At 39.7% G+C, this 20,750-nt stretch overlaps 1 protein-coding gene across 21 annotated transcripts in view; it reads left to right on the top strand.

The window, feature by feature from the left end:
• Positions 1-20,422, top strand: part of SHLD2 (shieldin complex subunit 2) — a 102,198-nt gene extending 81,776 nt beyond the window's left edge. For all 21 annotated transcript variants that reach the window (XM_069572364.1, XM_069572359.1, XM_069572357.1 and 18 more), the window contains 4 exons: positions 6,595-6,801; positions 14,180-14,408; positions 17,869-17,984; positions 20,064-20,422. In XM_069572364.1, coding sequence (XP_069428465.1) covers positions 6,595-6,801; positions 14,180-14,408; positions 17,869-17,984; positions 20,064-20,305 — 794 coding nt within the window. In that variant the 3' untranslated portion in view covers positions 20,306-20,422. The remainder of the gene's footprint in view (positions 1-6,594; positions 6,802-14,179; positions 14,409-17,868; positions 17,985-20,063) is intronic.
• Positions 20,423-20,750: the final 328 nt, after the last annotated feature.

A 20,750-nucleotide genomic window follows, 5' to 3' on the forward strand; every position in this document is an offset into this window, starting at 1 on the left:
TGCTGGAGAAGACTCTTGAGAATCCCTTGGACTGCAAGGAGATCCAAGTGGTCCATCCTAAGGGAAATCAGTCCTGAATATTCATTGGAAGGACTGCTGCTGAAGCTGAAACTCCAGTACTTTGGCCACCTAAGGTGAAGAACTGACTCATTTGAAAAGACCCAAATGCTGGGAAAGATTGAAGGCAGGAAGAGAAGGGGACAACAGAGGATGAGATGGTTGGATGGCGTCACCGACTCAATGGAAATGAGTTTGAGTAAACTCCCACCAACTCTGGGAGTTGATGATGGACAGGGAGGCCTGGCATGCTGTAGTCCATGGGGTCACAAAGAGTTGGACACGACTGAGCAACTGAACTGAACTGAATTGATGTTTCAATAACAGTGTAACATCTTCATTTTGACATTGGATCCTTTAGTTGTAACAATCAGAGACAGTTTAACTAGTGGCTTCTGAGTTATTTTACTCTGTTAAATTAATTCAGAGGTTGATTAGGTATGTGATCCATTCTTTTTTTACCTGAAAGAGTTAATGTGTCTTTGGAAACTTCTATTTCAAAATAGTTATCTAAAGATAGGATCTATCACATCGCCTCTTTTAATCATTAATAGCCCATAACTAGGAACTGAGATAAGTCTGAATTTTGGCTTTCATGTTAAGATCAAACAGTGGCAAATATTTGTTTGGTTGAGAAATCTGGAAGACATGTGTCAGTGATACACAGACCATCATTATTGACCACTGTGTCATGGTCGGGAACATGAGTCTGCTGCATGCCGAGCAGAATGTGGATCAAAGGTGGCGTTCCGACTACAGTGGAGCTGCGGCAAAGCAGATTGCTCCATGCTTAATATGAATATCCCTTAAAAGCTGATAGTTATTTGGTCAATAGAAGAGGAAGTATATTTTCTCTAGATAATTCTTTGATATTTAGGTTAATGTTGAAAATTTATAAATCCATGAATTAAAGTGTAGTTTCTTTGTTCATTTCTTCAGCATATTTATTTATATTTCAAGTTTTAATATCTGCCTTAATACCTCAAGATCTAATTTTGAAGAATCATTTAAGTAAGTGATTCTCCTTTCACAAATTGTTAGTATTCTGTCTATTCATTTAGTATTTCTTGAGGCATTCTCTGTATTATTCTGTGTACTGGGCCCGCGTTTCCCTTGCTCCCAAGGGTAACAAACTCACATTTAGGTGATATAATTAGAAGTGATTGTCAAGCAGTAATTACTGAATACTAGAGACAAAAGAGTTGATGTTTTGGAGAAAAACAATAATAAATTAATTCCCAGTTTTTTTGAAATATGTTTTGCTAGTAGGAATTTGGTATGCCTGATGTGCAGCAAGCATTGGTTACAGTTAATGTCCTAATGAGGGTGGGCTAGGGACACAAATTACACTTCTTGGTAATAATTTGGTATGCATAAAATAAGCTATTCAGAACTAAGTGCCTTTCCAATGCAATATTCTCCTGAAATCTAATAGAAGTCTAATATTTTAAAAAATATAACATTACAATAAAGTACACTCATGATGTTACTAATTAAGCACAGAATAATACAAATGATCCCAACCTTTGTGGTTATGCTTCATGCAAAATCATAGTTATGTCTGCGTGGAGGTTCGGTACTCCTTCACACCCTTAATTCATGATTGAAGTATAGAATTGTATCACAAATTGTCTCGGTACTGCTCGGTCTCCCTCAGACTCACTAGCTTAACCCACATTTGACTCCTTTCTGTTTCTTGAACACGCCAAACTTTTTCCCGCTTTGGGATCTTGAATTTACGTGTTTCCCCTGCCTAGAGTGCTTCTTCCTCCAGCTCTCCCACACAGATGGCTGTCCAATTTCATTTCCCCAGAGAGGCCTCACACATGAGTGTACAAAATCACTATCATGTCAGTCTGTGCATTGCGCTTGTGCCACCTAACACAGACAGATGATCCAGCTGATTTGCTTGCTTGATAATTAACTAAATGTCTCAGTAGGTTGTATAGTTTGTGACTAAAAGCACCCTGATTAGCCTGTTCACCATTGTATCCTCATCACACAGAACTGCCTGCACTAGTAGATACTTTCTCTATAAATGACTGAAGAATAAAATATAGGTCAGGCAGCCATTTAAAATTCCCGCTGTCTTTAAGGAATAAAGATGCAAGTTTGAGGAGGAAACAGCTTGTTTCAAATCATGAGGAAAAAATCACAAAGGTAAAAATGCTTGCACATGAAGATTGTGCAGTCCGTTGGCTGTACTAAGAAACTGTGTTTAAACTTGGCACTGAAGGCTCAAATTTCACACTGGCACTCCATCATGGTTAACTTAAACAATTAAGGGGTATATATTGGAAGTATACAGGAGTATCTCCTAGTAAATAGGGCAAGAGTGTTGGGTTTCAGGGGGACTTGGAATTAGGAACAGAAAAGCTTTCTGGGTCCAGGCAACATCTCCATGGATTTGCTTTATTTACTTAGTAGAGACTTTCTCTGCTTCTCAACATTATGGATCGCACATGGTTACTCTGTAGCTCCTGCTTTCCTTTTCCTTTTAAGAGACCAGTCCTATTTCCAAATTCCCAGTAAAGAGAATCTGATTGCCTAGTTTGAATTTGATTCAGTCAACTGTGGCCTGTAGCACAGGGTCAAAAAGTACCAGTTGGGGGGTTCCCTGGCGGTCCAGTGGTCAGGACTCTCTGCACTTCTGCTGCGGCAGGCACGGAAACTAAGGTCCCTCATGCTGTGCTAAAAGGTAAAAAAAAGGTATGAGTTGGAATATGTAAGCTTATTTCAGTGGGTGAGGGAATAGTTAAGGGGGTCATTTGTGGTCTGGTGGACATACCAGTATACTCACTATCAAAGACATGTATGTTCACTCTCCTGGATAGATGTATAGATATAATATTTAGTTTAAAAAACTAGATTATAAAACTTCATGTATAATAGGATCCCATTTTAATAAAAGTAGATATGTAAGTATGTATATACACTTTGAAAAATCTGGAAATATAGGTACTAAAATGCTAGCCATCTCTAGTAGTATTATGTGGTTTTTATTTTTTATATCTTTAGTTTGAATTTCATGCATGTATGGAATTTACATTTATTCTTTAAACCTTTTAGTGTAAAGAAACTTCAAACATACAGACAGAATAATACAATGAACTAAAGTACCCATTATCCATTTTATTGAAATACAGACAATCTTACTTTGCCTATTACTTTTCTTTTACTGTCTAAATATTTTATAAAAAGGATGTTTTATTTTATAATTTAAAAATTAAAGCAAATTTTTTCTTTAAAAATTAGTAGATATATTTGAAATATCTATCTAACAATTTGAGAAGAAATAAGAATTAAACTTATGCTTCATATTTGTGTCCAAATAAATGCTGGATGTATTAGAAATTCAAATACTTCTATTTATTCATTTATTTTTTGCCATTCATTTATTTATTTTTATTTTTTAAAATATAAATTTATTTATTTTAATTGGAGATTAATTACTTTACAATATTGTGTTGGTTATGCCATATATCAACATGAATCTGCCACAGGTATACACGTGTGCCCCATCCTGAACCCCCCCATACCATCCCTCTGGGTCGTCTCAGTGCACCAGCCCCAAGCATCCAGTATCATGCATCGAACCTGGACTGGCTATTCATTTCATATATGATATTATACATGTTTCAATGCCATTCTCCCAAATCATCCCACCCTCGCCCTCTCCCATAGAGTCCAAAAGACTGTTCTATACATCTGTGTCTCTTTTGCTGTCTCACACACAGGGTTATTGTTACCATCTTTCTAAATTTCATATATATGCATTAGTATACTGTATTGGTGTTTTTCTTTCTGGCTTGCTTCACTCTGTATAATAGGCTCCAGTTTCATCCGCCTCATTAGAACTCAACATCACTCATTATCAGAGAAATGCAAATCAAAACCACAATGAGGTACCATTTCACACCAGTCAGAATGGCTGCGATCCAAAAGTCTACAAGCAATAAACGCTGGAGAGGGTGTGGAGAAAAGGGAACCCTCTTACACTGTTGGTGGGAATGCAAACTAGTACAGCCACTATGGAGAACAGTGTGGAGATTCCTTAAAAACCTGGAAATAGAACTGCCTTATGACCCAGCAATCCCACTGCTGGGCATACACACCAAGGAAACCAGAATTGAAAGAGACACGTGTACCCCAATGTTCATCGCAGCACTGTTTATAATAGCCAGGATGTGGAAGCAACCTAGATGTCCATCAGCAGATGAATGGATAAGAAAGCTGTGGTACATACACACAATGGAGTATTACTCAGCCATTAAAAATAATACTTTAAAAATTCAAATACTTCTAAAAAGGACAGTAAGTACTAGGAGAAAATATAAGTGAACTTATTTGGAACCCAAAGATTAGTAGGTTAAATAAAATGCTGTAACAAAAACTACCATACATGAAAATCACCATATGCAAAATTAAAATACAAGTGAAAAACCAATAAAAAATTGCATGTTGTCTAAAAATACTAGCATAATCTAAAGTCAAATACTTGTGAGAATAAATGAGCAATAGATATGAACAGGCAGGTCCTCAAAGAAGAAATAAAAGTGGCCAATAAGTGTATGAAAAAAATTATTCTTACTAGCAATGGAAGGCAGACAAATAAAATAATAATGATAACTGATTTTTGTCCTAAGAAATCAGTAGAGAAGATATGGAGAAATAACCACTCTCATAGACTATAGAAGATGTAAACTGGCGATCCTTTTTTTTCTCTTTTTCTTATCGAAGTATCATTGACTTATGTGTGTGTACTTAGTTGCTCGGTCATGTCCAACTCTTTGCAACCCAATGGAGTGCCCGCCAGGCTCCTCCGTCCATGGGATCCTCCAGGCAAGAGTACTGGAGCGGGTTGCCATGCCGGCCTCTAGGGGATCTTCCCGACCCAGAGATGGAACCGAGGTCTCCCACATTGCAGGCAGACTGTTTACCATCTGAGCCACCAGGGAAACCCATAATTGACATGAATTTGTTTCAGGGGAATAGCCTTTCTTGGGGACAATTGACAGTGCATAGGGAAGCCTTAGAATTTGGGATACCTTTGGCCTAACAATTGGCTCAGACGGTAAAGCGTCTGTCTACAATGTGGGAGACCTGGGTTCAATCCCTGGGTCGGGAAGATCCCCTAGAGAAGGAAATGGCAATCCACTCCAGTACTATTGCCTGGAAAATCCCATGGACAGAGGAACCTGGTGGGCTACAGTCCATGGGGTCACAAAGAGTCGGACACAACTGAGCGACTTCACTTTGGCCTAATAATGACGCTTAATAGGAAGTTATCATGACTATGAATAAAGATGTAGCTAAAAATATTTTACCATAGTACTAAATTTATACTAGTGAAAAATAAGAAACATGTCCCCAGAGAGAGGATTGCGCTAGTAATTTTTAAGATCTTGGTGTACCTGTGCAAAATGTAGAATAATACTTAATGACATAAAATACACATTTGACATAGTAAGTAGAAATCAAACAAATTGAGAGCATCTGCATGGACACTAAAATATTAGCTGTTTTTATTTTGAGGCATTGACTGTAGCTGCCATTTATTTCTTTGCTTATCTTACCTGTGATTTCTAAGCATGTATTCTATAATAAGACAAGAAAATTGTTTTAAAATAGTGATTGGTTTTAAGCAACAACTTGGAATGTATATGCTTTAGCTCTTTCTAACGATGCTCTGTCTATACAGATTTACTGACTTGTTTTAAAATTTCCCACAAAACAATAGCTGTCCAGAGAAACTGAGGAAGTGGATGAGATGTGTGATTTAGATTTATAGACTGAAGTATGTGGGAAAATAAAAAGACAGTTGTCATTAGAAGGCTTTGTACTAAGAAACTTTTTTGTTTTAATATAGTTTTAAAGTTGAATTTATTAATATACAGCCTGATTATCCCTGGAGAAGTGCATGGCAACCCACCCCAGTATTCTTGCCTGGAGAATCCCATGGACAGAGGAGCCTGGTGGGCTACAGTCCATGGGGTCACAAAGAGCTGGACATGACTGAGCGACTAAGCACAGCACAGGGCTGTCTGATTGTTGAGCAAGAAAGTCTGTGCTACTGTGGTTCAGAATTATTACTGAAAGAATTAAAATTAGGAGCAGCTGAATCTAAATGGTTTTTTGTTGTTGTTCCAAAAAAATTAGCTAAATAAGAAAAATAAGGTATTGAAAAATCATTGAGTAATATGATTATGGTAGACATGTGTCCATTTCTATGTCATTATTTGAAAAAAAAAATTTCCTGTAGATAATCAGAATGAGTTTGCTATTCTGAATAAACAGTTGGTTATGATAAATTATGACTGTTTAGGAGACCAAGTAATCTTTAGAAAAAATTTTGTTAAAATTATCTCTACCATTCTTACTGCCTTAACACAACATTCATATTTTGCCTCTTTATATCCAGATTCCTTAATGTGATAAAAGTTACGTTTAACTGATTTAATCAGGTCAGTCTGTTTAATCTGGTTTTGATCCTAGGTAATTTCATTATGGTAACTTTTTGTTTTTGTTTTGTTTAAGATTATATTTGGGAATTTAAATATCTTTTTGTTCAGCGGAATTGCATCCTAGAGAACCTAGAATTGCATACAACACCATGGTCATCCTGTGAGTGCCTGTTTGATGATGATATAAGAGCAATTACATTTAAAGCAAAATTTCAAAAAAACACACCCTCCCTTGTGAAGATGTCAGATTTAGCAACACACCTAGAGGAAAAGCATTCAGGTAAGATCTTATTTATAAAAGACATTGCTAGTTTTAATATAAGCAAAGAAGCTGCCATTTGTAGGAAAAATGTATAACTGATATAAAAGTGAAATAGAGATCTCTGTAAGTAGCTGAAGCAGATACTAACCTCTTCCTGACTTTCTGCCTATAATCCTTTGAGATCAATTTGTAATTATTAAGGGTTACTTAAAAATATTTTTTGCATATAGTTATAAGTAGCTTATCATTTAATATGCCAGAAATAGATAGCAACTCTAATCAGAATCACTGTTGAGATAAATATTTTATCAAGTTACTAAGCTATCATCTATACATGATTGTTAAAAATTAACATTGAGGAATTTCCTGGCGGTTCAGTGGCTAAGACTCCATGCTTCCAATGTAGTGGGCCCGGGTTTGATCCCTCCTCAAGGAACTAGATCCCACATACCACAACTAAGACCTGGTACAGTCAAATAAATAAACAACTATTTAAAAAAAAAATTAACATTGACACAGAATTTATGGAATTTACTTACTGCTTTGTATATTGTAATAGCATACTTCTTGAACTTGAATGTGTGTGTGTGTATATAAATTTCATTTTCAGAAGCATACCACAGGAAAGGACGCCTGATGAATTTTATATACATGCTCACGCAATTTCCATGAGCAAAATATAATTAATTTCTTTTGGGTGAAGTAGTAGAAGGAGTATGTTTTAGGTTTAGTACGCTATATACTTTGAAATGAAGAGAGACTAAAATAGCAAAAATAAATAACTAGATAACAATTTTAGTGGGAAATACCAATACTTTCCACTAAATTGCATTGGCTTCTTAACTATGGAAATGATGCTAAAAGATGCTAACTCCTAGTTGATGGTATTATAAATTAAACAGCATTTAAAGCTATAGTTAGGGTTGCTAAATGCCAATAATGAGTAAATGTCGGTGATTATCAGTTTTGGAAACTAATAGAAAGCTTTCCAATGGCTATCATAGCGAATAAATTCAGAGGGAAAATAAAGATTGAAAAAAATGAGATGTATCTGCAGGTTTATTGTTATATAATTTAAATTTGTTAATGAAGAAAGATTTGGTGAAAAATTTTCCTCAGAATTTGTATAATATTACTGTTTTTGAAAAAAAATTACTGTTTTTGATTTTATAGGTTGAGTTATTACAAATATCTCAGGAAATTTGGATCTTGACAGTGAATTTTAGCTTTATTCTCCAATTTGCATAAATAATTTTCAGAATTATTGTAGATGGCTTTAGATTTCATTAAATGGTAGAATTGTTTTAAGTGAAATAAGGTTATTTTTACAGTTTTTCTAATGAAAAGAATCTGATCCCAAATAAATTAGGTTGAAGCTCCTGATACCACATGCTAGGATTCTCAACTCCATTTCTTGGGGTTTTTTGCTAGCATGCTCTGCCCTCTTCTGGTTCATCCACAGAAATGTAAGAGTTGGGTCCTATGCAGTTAATAGGACATTTCAGTTGGTGCTTTTCAAACAGGTTCAGAATGTTAGATTAAAAAAAATTTTTTAACAAGATTTTTGGGATATAATTTTCATATAGGCAGTTGCCCTTACTTAATAAAGTGTGTGCATTCACACTGGTGAGCATGGACTTGAAGCCCATGAAAGCAACCACAGTCATGGCGTCGTCGCCCGCCTCTTTGTATCTGTTTCCACCCCTCCTCCCTGCCCCCGACCCTTCCAGGGAGTCACGCTGCTTTCTGTCACTAAAGATTAATCTGAATTTTCTGTGCTTTTATATACATGGAATCATTTGTTTGGCATCTCTAACTTGGCCAATTCTTGGAGAGGTATCAGTTTCTTTGAGATATATCTATGTGGTTGTGTGTATCAGTAAATCATTCTTTATCCTGTTATACAAATATACCCTGCTTTCTTTATTTGTTCAGTTATGGATGTACATCTGGGTTGTTTCCAGTTCTTGGCTATTATAAAGTTTCTATAAACATTCAAGTACAAGGCATTATTCAGACATAGTCTTTCTTTTCTCATGAGTGAATACCCAAGAATTGAATCAATAGCTGGATTATATGGCAGGCTTATGTTTAGCTGGTAAAGAAACTGCCAAAAAAATAAAAATAAACTGCCTGTTTCCCAAAGCAGTTGTCCCGCTTTGCATTTCCACCAGCAGCGTAGGAGCTCTGTTTTTCCGCACCCGCCTCAGCATTTGGTATATTCTTCTTCATTCCGTTCATTCCGGTAGGTGTGTAGCGACGGGTCACCATACTCTCAGCTTGCGTTTACTTATTGGCTGGTGGCGTTGAACATCTTTTATGTACTGAATTGCCACCTGTATATCTTCTCTAATGAAGTGTCAATTGAAATCTTTTGCTTTACCAAGAAAAAGTTGGCTTCGTTGTTTTATTGAGTTTTGAGAGTTCTTTATATTCTGGGTAAAAATTCTTCTTTTGGGGGACTTAACCTGGTGGTCCAGTGGTTAAGACGTCACCTTTCTAAGGCAGGGAGTTTGTGTTCAGTCCCTGGTCAGAGAGCTAAAATTCCACTTGTTTTGAGACGCTTGCTCCTTGGAAGAAAAGTTATGACCAACCTAGACAGCATATTCAAAAGCAGAAACATTACTTTGTCGACTAAGGTCCGTCTAGTCAAGGCTATGGTTTTTCCTGTGGTCATGTATGGATGTGAGAGTTAGACTGTGAAGAAGGCTGAGCACCGAAGAATTGCTGCTTTTGAACTGTGGTGTTGGAGAAGACTCTTGAGAGTCCCTTGGACTGCAAGGAGGTCCAACCAGTCCATTCTGAAGGAGATCAGCCCTGGGATTTCTGTGGAAGGAATGATGCTAAAGCTGAAGCTCCAGTACTTTGGCCACCTCATGAGAAGAGTTGACTCATTGGAAAAGACTCTGATGCTGGGAGGGATTGGGGGCAGGAGGAGAAGGGGACGACAGAGAATGAGATGGCTGGATGGCATCACGGACTTGATGGACGTGAGTTTGAGTGAACTCCGGGAGCTGGTGATGGACAGGGAGGCCTGGTGTACTGGGATTCATGGGGTCGCAAAGAGTCAGACACGACTGAGTGACTGCACTGAACTGAACTTGAGGCCAAAAAAACAAGATGCAAACCAGAAGCAATATTGTAACAAATTTAATAAACACTTTAAAAATAATCCACATCAAAAAAAGCTTTAATTTTTTTTTTTTTTTTTTTTGCATCCAGCTTGTAGGGTAGTTCCCTGACCAGGGACTGGACCTGTGCTCCAGTAGTGAAAGTGCTAGGTTCTGACCACTGGGCCGCCAGGGAATTCTTGCTTTTTGTTGCCCTTGTTGTTTAGTCACTAAGTCATGTCACACTCTTCGCAACTGATGGATTGTAGCCCACCAGGCTCCTCTGTCCATGGGATTTCCCAGGCAAGAATACTGGAGTGGGTTGCCACTTCCTTCTCCAGGGGATCTTCCCGACCCAGGGATCAAACCTGTGTCTGCTGCATTGGGAGTCGTATTCTTTACCACTGAGACACCCGGGAAGCCCAGAGAATTACTGCTGATACCTGTTAATAAGAAGCTTTGTGTCTGTATCACGGTGGATATTTGTCTGCAGTCTCCTTGTGTCTCTTTCTGGTTTTGGCGTTAGAGCACTGCTCATAGAATGAGTCGACGAGTAGTGTCTCCTCTTCAGTCATCCCTTCCCTGGTGGCTCAGAGGCTAAAGCATCTGCCTGCAATGTGGGAGACCCGGGTTCAATCCCTGGGTCAGGAAGATCCCCCTGGAGAAGGAAATGGCAACCCACTCCAGTATTCTTGCCCGGAGAATCCCATGGACGGAGGAGCCTCTTCAGTTTTCTAGAAGAGTTTATTTGGAATTAGATTAAATTCTTCCATACATGTTTGGCAGAACTCCTTCAGGCCTCTCTGGGCCTGAAGTTTTCTTTATTGGAAGGTTTTTAACTACAAATTCAATTTCTTTAATAGATACAGGGCTATTCCAGTTACTTGTTTCTTCTTAAGTGCGCTTTGATCGTTTGTATCTTTCAAGAAGTTTGTTCATTTCATCTAGGTTGTTGGCACAACAACAACAAAAGTTTGTTGGCATGAAGTTATAGTATTTTCTTACTATCCCTTTTAATATATGTAGAATTTGTAGTGATACTGGTATTACCTGATATTGCTAATTTGTGCCTTCTCTCTCTTTTTTTTGACTGATCATCAGCTGGAGTTTTACCAGTTTTATTAATCTGCTCATATAACTACCTTTTGTATTCATTATTTTTTCTATTTTCTAGTCCATTGATTTCTGCTCTGATCTTTTTTTTTTCCTTTCTTCTGCTTTCTTGGGTTTCTTTCTCTTTTTTCACATTCCTTAGGGTGGAAATGGAGGTAACTGAGATGTTTTTTCCCAATGTAGGAGTTTAGTGCCATGAATTTTTCTGTAAGTATAACTTCTAAGTTCTCTGCTGAATACCTTATGGATTATTAGATTTTCCCCTCCAGCTGGTGGGGGAAGACACTATTCCTATCTCTGTGCAAGCTTCAGGGATTGTCCAGTACTTTTGGATGGTTCTTTTCTTGCCCTCTGGTTACATATATTGGTCAGTATTCAGTTGAATTCTTCAGGCGGGGGGTACCCTCTGCAGTTCTCCAGAGTTCCCCTTTGTCTTGTCTCATAACCAACTCTGATATCTCTAGCCATATTAGCCTTCCAGACTCCAGCTGTGTCTGCGGTCAGTTCAGGGAAACCACCAGGCTCTGCCTGGGCCTCCTTTCCTGCACTGTAGCCAGTAAACGCTTGTCTGTAAGCTGGGGCAGTTACTAGGCTTACATCTTTTGCGTCTCATCTCTTAGGGATCGCTGTCCTTTGTTGCCTGATATCTAATGTCCTGACAGTTGCTGTTTCCTACATTTTGTTTGGTTTTTAGTTGCTTCTGGTGTCAGCTGTTTTCACGCACAACACTTGTGACATCAGATGGATGGTTTGTTGTTGTTTTCCACGTCAACAGCCAGTTCTCCAACTCTGAACACCAACTGGGTGTTGTATCAATTCAGTTTGGATGCTGCCTACTTCAAGTTAGTGTCAGACTTCACAGCTTAAAGAGCTCAGTCCTGGCCCAGAAAATTAAAAAACAAAACCCCACTTTTTAATTGAATTACAGAGATTTATTCTCAGAGAACTCCATATACCCACTTCTACATGGAAACATTTATTATTAGCTTTAACCAAATGTAAGTTCATGTGCTGGACACACAGTGAGGGCTAATGAACCGGAATGTCAGAGTTTAGAGCAGAAAAAGGTTTACTGAAGGGCCAAGCAGGGAGAATGAGCAACTCATGCTCAAAAACTCCTAAGTCCCCGATGGTTTTCAGGGAGAAGTTTTTATGGGCAATATTTGGGATGTGAAAGGGTGTGGCTTTCTTCAGATTGGTTGGTGGTAAGGTCACAGGATAATGTTCCAGGAATCTTGTGCTTTTTAGCCTGAAGTTACCATCCTCCAGCTGGGTGGGGGCCTTAGTTCCTGCAGAAGATCTCAAAGATACTGTTATATATATTTTATGAGGAGGACCCTGCCCCACTGGTATACTGTTCGTTCTTGACTTCTTCTTCGATTCCCTCCCTTCCCAGATTCGTAACTGAATTGGAACTTGGAAGGTCAAGGGGGCTGAATGAAGCCTGTTTCTTAGAAACAAGACATGAGGACAGAAAGGAATTTGTACCTGGGAGGGAGGGCCCCATAGGGTCACGCTCTGTTTTAGTACTAACAGTTAATTTAATTTAATAATATTTCTGGAAAATAAACACAGATAGTAGAAAATTTACACATTTTTTACATCATCAAACAAAAATTCGATACAACTTTCAAACATGGGAGTGAGTGGCCACAGAAGCCTCTAGACTGATGCTAACCGGTGAGACCTTGGGCAGCGCTGTTGTGCCATGGATGTGTCTAATCCTGCTTCCCGTCTCTGTGTCCCTCCTGCCCCCACCTCTGAAGCCTCACGGGCTTATGAGGATGGTCACTGCAGGGAGAATGCCGCAGGCAGTAGAGGGGCTGCATTTATGTTGGTGTCACAGAAGAGTCAACCCTTTTTTTTTGTTTTAACAATCTTTTGTATTTTAAGTCTTTATTGAATTTGTTACAACATTGCTTTGGTTTTTTGGCCACAAGGCATATGGGATCCTAGCTCCTCAGTTCAGTTCAGTTCAGTCCAGTCACTCAGTCGTGTCCGACTCTGCGACCCCATGAATCGCAGCACGCCAGGACTCCCTGTCCATTACCAACTCCCGGAGTTCACTCAGATTCACATCCATTGAGTCAGTGATGCCATCCAGCCATCTCATCGTCTGTCGTCCCCTTCTTCTCCTGCCCCCAATCCTTCCCAGCATCAAAGTCTTTTCCAATGAGTCAACTCAACCAGGGATCAAACCCGCACCCTCCTCATAGCAAGGCAGTCTTAACCACAGGACCAGGAAATTCCTGTTACATATCTTTTACATAAAACATCTACTTGCTGGGGTTAGAGGCCTAGAATTAGATATAATGATAAAAATAAACAACATATAGACAACAACAAATTAGGTGGCTATGGTTTTGATGATTAATAGCACAAAGGATATATCCTCACTTCATTTGGGGCATGAGGCTGGGAATTGGGAGCATTCTTGCAAGCCCTGGAGAGGTACTCCCCACTGGGAAACCATACAAAAACCTTGTGCTGTTATAATCAGTCCCTGGTGGGCTTCCCTGGTAGCTCAGCTGGTAAAGAATCCGCCTGCAATGCAAGAGACCCTAGTTCAATTCCCTAGTTCAATTTGGGAAGATCCTTTGAAGAAGGGACGAGCTACCCTTACTCCAGTTTTCTTGGGCTTTACCGGTGGCTCAGGTGGTAACGAATCCACCTGCAACGAGGGAGACCTGGGTTCGATCCCTGGGTTGAGAAGATCCCCTGGAGGAGGGCATGGCAACCCAATTGCCATGGGGAGTTCTTGCCTAGAGAATCCCCATGGACAGAGGAGCCTGACAGGTTATAATCCATGGGGTTGCAAAGAGTCGGACACGACTGAGTGACTAAGGACAGCACAGCACACAGTCAGTCCCTGGCAGTGAAACTGAGCAGGATCCTCTGGGGCCCTCTGTGGTACAGACATCCATCTTTTCAACCAAGGTAGCCAAATGCATCTCTCCTCTTAGCTACAGGCAGAGGGCCCCTCACACTTCAGAGTAAATGCTGAAGCCATAAGTGAGTGAGCTTGTCTAGCAAGAGAGCAGAGAAGACCAAGACCTTAGTGTCCTTCACTATAAGTAACTGTGAATCAACCATGTAATTAACCATGCTTGTAAATTAGAGTTATGGTTTTGGCCTCCTAATTTATGATATTTCTTTTTGCTTATCTTTTACAGGGGTGATTCTAATCAAAGCCCAGATTTTAGAGCTCGTGTTTCCCATCACAGCAGTTCAGAAAATAGCTCTGAATGCTCGCAGTTCTCTGAAGAGTATTTTTTCTTCTCTTCCCAACATTATATACACTGGCTGCGCAAAATGTGGATCAGAACTACAAACAGATGAGAACAAGATCTACAAACAATGTTTTAGCTGCTTGCCATTTACGATGAAGAAAATGTACTATAGGTAAGGCAGCTAAGCAGGCCAGCTAGGTGGGAAATGTTTATTATTATGGGACTAGAAATGACCAAAAAGTTACATATATCAAGTGCTTCTGATGAAAAATAACGAGCTAATCCAAGAGAATAAATTTTTCCTCCTGAGTGATGGAGAAATGGCTAGTTATGAAAGCAAAAATTGCCCAGTAGTCGTAACAGGAATTTTTAAAAAGCAGTAATTGGAGATTTTATTGTTTTTAAGCAGATATACTAAAGAAACATTTTGCTTGGTTTAATTTTTAACCAAGTTCTAAATGGCTCATAAGAAACTCATTTCCCCATCTTAACTCATTATTGGAATTTAAAGGTTAAAATTAATTATATGATCTAACTCCTGAGTTGTAGAAGCTAGTAAGATGTTTAACTTTTCTGCACCTCAGTTTTCTCATCTTCACACTAAACGTTAAGGATAGCAGATTAGCAATCAGTGTTTTATGCTCTTTTCTATTTCTAAATACTACAATATCTAAAAACCAAATGCAGATATGTTCAGCATGTTATCATGGAATACTTTAAATAAGAAAATTTATAGAAGGATAATCCATTAGCCTTATTTCTCTTTACATATATTTCTGTTTGTTATGAATAAGTAAATGAACTTTGCTCTTACTTTGGAAGTTGCTTGTCTGAAAAAGAAGGTTGGATTCAGATGCAAGGTCCCCTCCTCTCTTTGTCTCCACCAAGTCCATTCTCCACAGCCAACAGAGTAACCACTGCCTTCCTTTAGAACCTTTCTGGAATTTCCCGTCACACTCTGCATTTGCCATCACACTCTGCATTTGCCATCACACTCGTCTGCCACACTCCCTGCCTTGATCTCTGGGTTGATACTAGCCTTCTGTACAGTTTTTAGCGCTCTGACTTTTTCCTCCTTAGGGCTTTCTCGCCTGCTTCTCCCCCTGCCTGACCCCGCAAGGCTGACTCGTTCGTGTCTTAGTTGAGGGGCCCTTCATCAGAGAGACTTTTTTTAGTCACCTCCTTTGTTCTCCGTTGAAGGGCTCTGTGTGTGCACCCAGAGTCATTTACTTGCGTAGTCTTCTGAAAAACCTCTTTATGGAGATACAGTTCACAGTCCATCAAATTAACCCATCAAAAATGTAAAATTCCAAGGCTTTAGTATATTCACAGGCTTGTGCAGCTGTTACCACAATCCATTTTAGATCACCTTCACCTCTCCCACCCCCAAAGTGGCCACTTCTCACTCTCCCTTCCCACCAGCCTAGAGCACCCACTAGTCAAATTTCTGGCTCTGCAGATGTACTTACTTTGGACGTTTCATATAAATAATCATACAGGGTGCAGTCTTTTATGACTGGCTTCTTTTTTAACATGTTTCCAAGTTCGTCCATATTGTAGCATATATCAAGCACTTCATTTTGTTTTATTCCCAGGTACTATGGGCGTCCCTGCGTGCCAGTGCAGGAGATGCACGTTTGATCCCTGGGTTGGGAAGATCCCTGGAGAAGGAAATGGCAACCCACTCCAGGATTCTTGCTTGGGAAATCTCATGGACAGAGGAGCCTGGTGGGCTTAGTCCTTGGGGTCGCTAAAGAGTTGGACACAACTTGACGACTAACCAACCACAACATATGGATACACTGCATTTTATCTATCCCTTCATCAATTGGTGAACGTTTGGAGTGTGCCTACTTTTTGGCTATTATACATAATACTGCTCCAAACATTCATGTACAACTTTTTGTGTGGCCATGTTTTCATTTCTCTTGGGCATGCACTCAGGAGTAGAATTGCTAGGTTGATGCGGTAACTTTTCATTCCTTTCGAGGAGCTGCCAAACTGTTTTCCGAAGCTGCTGCACAGTTTTAGTTTTACCAGCAGTGAATGAGGGTTGCAGTTTCTCCATGTCCTGCTGTCACTTTTTATTATTGTCTGTTTCTCTTTTTTGTTGCATGTGCTTTTGGTATCGTATCTAAGAAAAGTATGCTTCCTAAGCCAATATCACGGAGGCTTACTCCTATATTTTCTTCCAAGAATTTTATAGTTAGCTCTCACATACGGATTCATGATCTGTTTTGAGTTAATTTCTGTATGTGGTATAAGGTAGGAGTCCAACTTCATTCGTTTATTCAGTTGTCCTTGTACCGTTGGTTGAAAAGCCTAGTCTATCCCCACCGAAGCATCTTGCCTCCATATTGAAAACCTTAACTGTCTTTCTGTACCACTAAACTCTGAAGTTCCTTGAGTGAAGGAAGCAGATCTCTCTCGTTCACTAGTGTATACCCAGTGTATATATGAATAGTACAAGATTTTGAGTACGTATTTGTTGAAATAGAGAATGGAGGAGGAGGGGCGTCCCCGGAGGTTCCGTGGTTAAGACTGCTCCCCATGCCGGGGAGGCAGGTTCAGTCCCTCGTCAGGGAACTGAAGGCCCAGGTGCCACGTGGCGCATCCAGATTTAAAAAAGAGAATGGGAGAAGTGAGATACCCTGGGGAAAGATTATAAAAAGGTAAAAGCACCTAGAATCATCATGTGGATAAAGGGAAAAATAAGTTTTTAGAGAGAAAATCAGTAGTCATGTTTTAGTGGTTACACTGAATTCCCCTACACTGGTATGTCTTTCTAAATTCGGTTCAGTTTATCTTGTGATAATTTATTTTTAAAAGGGGCGTATCCCTTTCTTTAAGAGCACGCAGAATAATTTTATTCACGTCATTTTGCTCATATTGATTGTTCTTTAGAGTGTATCATGGTTTGTCTCTACTTCTTTGTCTTTATTTAGTGACATGCACAACAGTTTGTTTATTATGGTAAAGAATCCAGTGGGAAAAAATAACTTGAAATTGTGATTGTGAAATATGTGATTATCATCTTTATTTTATCTCTGAAAGTAATTTTCACAATAGGGTAAAATTATGTCCTCTTATATTAGTATCTGAAAATTTAAAATGAATGTGAGATAAATAAAATCTATTAATTTATTACTTGAAACTCTTTAAAATAAAAGCCCTTCATTTCTAGGGCATTTCAGGACATGCTAGTGTTGTTTTAGGAATTAAAATTAACTCTGCAGAAAAACCCAGTGATTTGGGCTTCCCTGGTGGTTCAGTGGTAAGAATCCACCTTGTAATGCAAGGGACACCAGTTTGGTCCCTGGCCTGGGAAGACCCCATATGCCTTGGGGCAACTAAGCCTGCGTGTAGTGATTACTGAAGCCAGCACGTGCTAGAGCTCGTGCCCCGAAACAAGAGAAGCCGTAGCAGTGAGGAGCCCACTCACCACACCTCGAGAGTGGCCCCTACTCCCCGCAAGCAGAGAATGCCTTTGCACAGCAACAATGACCCAGTGCAGCCAAAATAAGTAAATAGATATTTTTTTAATAAAACTGATTTTTGAAATTATATTACATTTAAACATTTCTTTAACTGAAAATCTTTTTGATGGTCCTGAGCTGTTTACTCTTTTGCAGGCCAGCTTTAATGACCATAGTTGATGGAAAATATAAGGTCTGCATCCATGTGGGATCAAAGCTGATAGAGAAGATTCTTCTCAACATTTCTCCTGACTGGCTCAACAGAGTAATAGGTAAGATATCAACATGCCATCAAGAGGTTGTCCTCTGTGAAACCATTCATATCAGGAGTACAGATAGTATATTAAAATAGAAGGAACATTATACTCTAAATTAACTTCTTTTCCTGTCAGTTTATAAGCAGAAGGATAGTTTAGTTTGAGTGAAACGCAAGACTATACAGACTACTGTAAATAAAATAAGTAATCAGCGAGGACCAACTGCACAGCACAGGGAACCCTACTCGATACTCTGTAATAAGCTGTGTGGGAAAAGAACCTGGAAATGAATAGACGTATGCGTACGTGTAACTGCCTCACTTTGCTGGACACCAGAAACTAACACAACACTGTAAATCAACTACACTCCAATATAAAATAAATTTTTTTAATCAATAAAATTCTCATATGTACAATGAAAAAAAAAAAGAAACACAAGATTATGTCAGTTGGAAGGTAAGACTTGCTCTACATCTGTCTCAGCACGTGGAGAGAGAGAGGTCGGTACCTAATCTCTTCTTATTCTAACTTTCCCCTTGGTGAGGGAAACACCAGTACCTTAGTTTTTTAATAGTTAAGTGAATGAATGTGCAGCGCTATACAAACAGATGAAGACTGTCCAGATGCCAGTCATGTGGGTGTTCAGGAACCCCAGCTCTGATGATGGGCACAGCAACAGTGGCTGATCATCAGTAGCTGACAACAAAGATGATCCATTTGTCAGATGCTCAAACCCCACCCTCCCCTCCTTAGTCTTAGACTCTCTAAGCAGATGAGTTAACCTCGTTTAAGGATGGCTCTGCCTCTTAATAGTGGGTTATTTTTTCTGGCTTTCATTTTTGCTTAAATGGTGAACATTGCTTATAGAGCAGAACAGACTGAGGCGAACAGTATTTGTACCTAAAGTGAGCGTGCCTGTTTTCTTCGACTTTTAATGGGGGTGGGCGTCAGCAGAGTAGAGTTAATTTTGCCAGACCATGAGTTGGATTTGAGTTTTTCATTGCTCTGGTTACCTTCAGGTCACCACTGGCTTCAAATTATCTAGCATCATCCATGCTCATGGTGGGGAATGGTTTTCCAGAGAGTTTCCTCCAAATATTCCTGCTCCACTGTCAGCTTCAATCCTTCACCCTGCACCCGGGCCTCAGAGAGCTTCTTGGCACAGGCTCCACTGGTTGTCATTTTTGCATCCCAGCCTAGAGAGAGGGGCAGGAGTGATTCTCTTTGATTCTTGTCTAGCTGTGGTCCTACACAGGTTCTTCGTGTGTCTGGTTCTTGGATGTGGTGCTTTCTAACAGGCCCTGTCCCTCCTGCCATAGCAGCTGAGCTCTGCCTGTGTCTTTGTTGAGTATCTGTGCGTGGTCCTACCCCTATCCCAGCCTCAGGGTACTGCTGATGGTCTTGATCCAAGGTGGTTTTCTGCCCCTTCCCCAGGAATAGAGGGATTTTCCTCCATCTTCATCCTCACCATCTGTATCTTGGGGCAGGAAGACTTGTGGTCTTAAGATCCCTGGTGGTCCAGGGGCTAAGACTCCACAATCCCAACACACAGGGTCCTTGGTCAGGGAGCTAGATCCCACAGCCACGACTAAAGGTCCTGCAGTGAAGATCGAAGATCCTGCCTGCCGCAACTAAGACCTGGCACAAACAAATAAATAAATATTTTAAAAAGATTTTGATATTCATTAAGTAACTGACTCAGGGTTCTGTTATACAAACAGTATGTGTGTGTATAACCATGATAAGATAGACTAGATAAACCTGAGAGTTCTTTTCTGATGTGGACATACCCTTTTTGTTTCAAGCTTAATTTAGGAAAAGATGAATCTCAGTTCTTTCCTGTATTGTTTTATGAAGCCGGTGGCTGTGCCATAATAGGAAACACCATCAGTCTGAACCCGTGCTTTCTCTTCAGAACAGCAGGAATTGGACCTCATCATAATAGAGTAACCTATGGCTAGAAAGAGCAAGGATAGATATTTACAGTGGCTTTGGGACTTGAGAAACCAAGGGAAACAATGAACCCTTTATGTGTGAGCATTTCCGTTCTCTCGGGAAGGACACTAAGAGACCCACGTGTTTCCTCTTCCGCAGCCCCTCCCTCTGATGTCACCTACGGAATGGTCGCCGCAGACCTGCTCCATGCCTTGCTGGCGGGTAGTGGGGCACCTTGTGTCCTGAAGGTGCAGAGCCTCTTTGTGTTGGATGAGAACAGCTACCCACTGCAGCAGGACTTCTCCCTCCTGGATTTTTATCTCAGCAGCTTGAAGCATGCATCCCAGTCCTTCTCTGAGACCAGAGGAAGAAAATGCAGGCGCTTCAAGGAAGAGCACTGAAATGATTTGTCTTTGGAAATGAATGACAGGGCTTTTGCTCGGGGTTTTAAAATAAGTATGTTTTATAAAGAGAACTGTGCTAAATATATTAATTAAAACTTTTTTTCCCTAAGAAAATTCTGTGAAGTTTATTGTTCGCTCATTTTTTGGTCTTTCCCTTTCTTGCCGCTAGAGAAATGATCTAGCAATGAGGCAGCATGCAGCAGGTCATTAGGGTTAAGCCTCTCTCCGTTTAGTCCCTGCTCCATTCCAGGCTCTGTGCTAAGTACTGAGACATGGACCTGAGGAACTGCTTTTCTGCTATGGTCACAAACTTAATGTTTTTCTTACTCCTTCATTAACAAACTGTAGACATGACATGATTTCCTTGATTATAGTTATACATGACTATGGCTTAGTTCAGATAAGCCTATGTTTAGACAAGTTCCAGACGACCATGTCTTTT

The sequence above is a fragment of the Ovis canadensis genome, chromosome 25, assembly GCF_042477335.2.
Source record: "Ovis canadensis isolate MfBH-ARS-UI-01 breed Bighorn chromosome 25, ARS-UI_OviCan_v2, whole genome shotgun sequence".
NCBI lineage: Eukaryota > Metazoa > Chordata > Mammalia > Artiodactyla > Bovidae > Ovis > Ovis canadensis.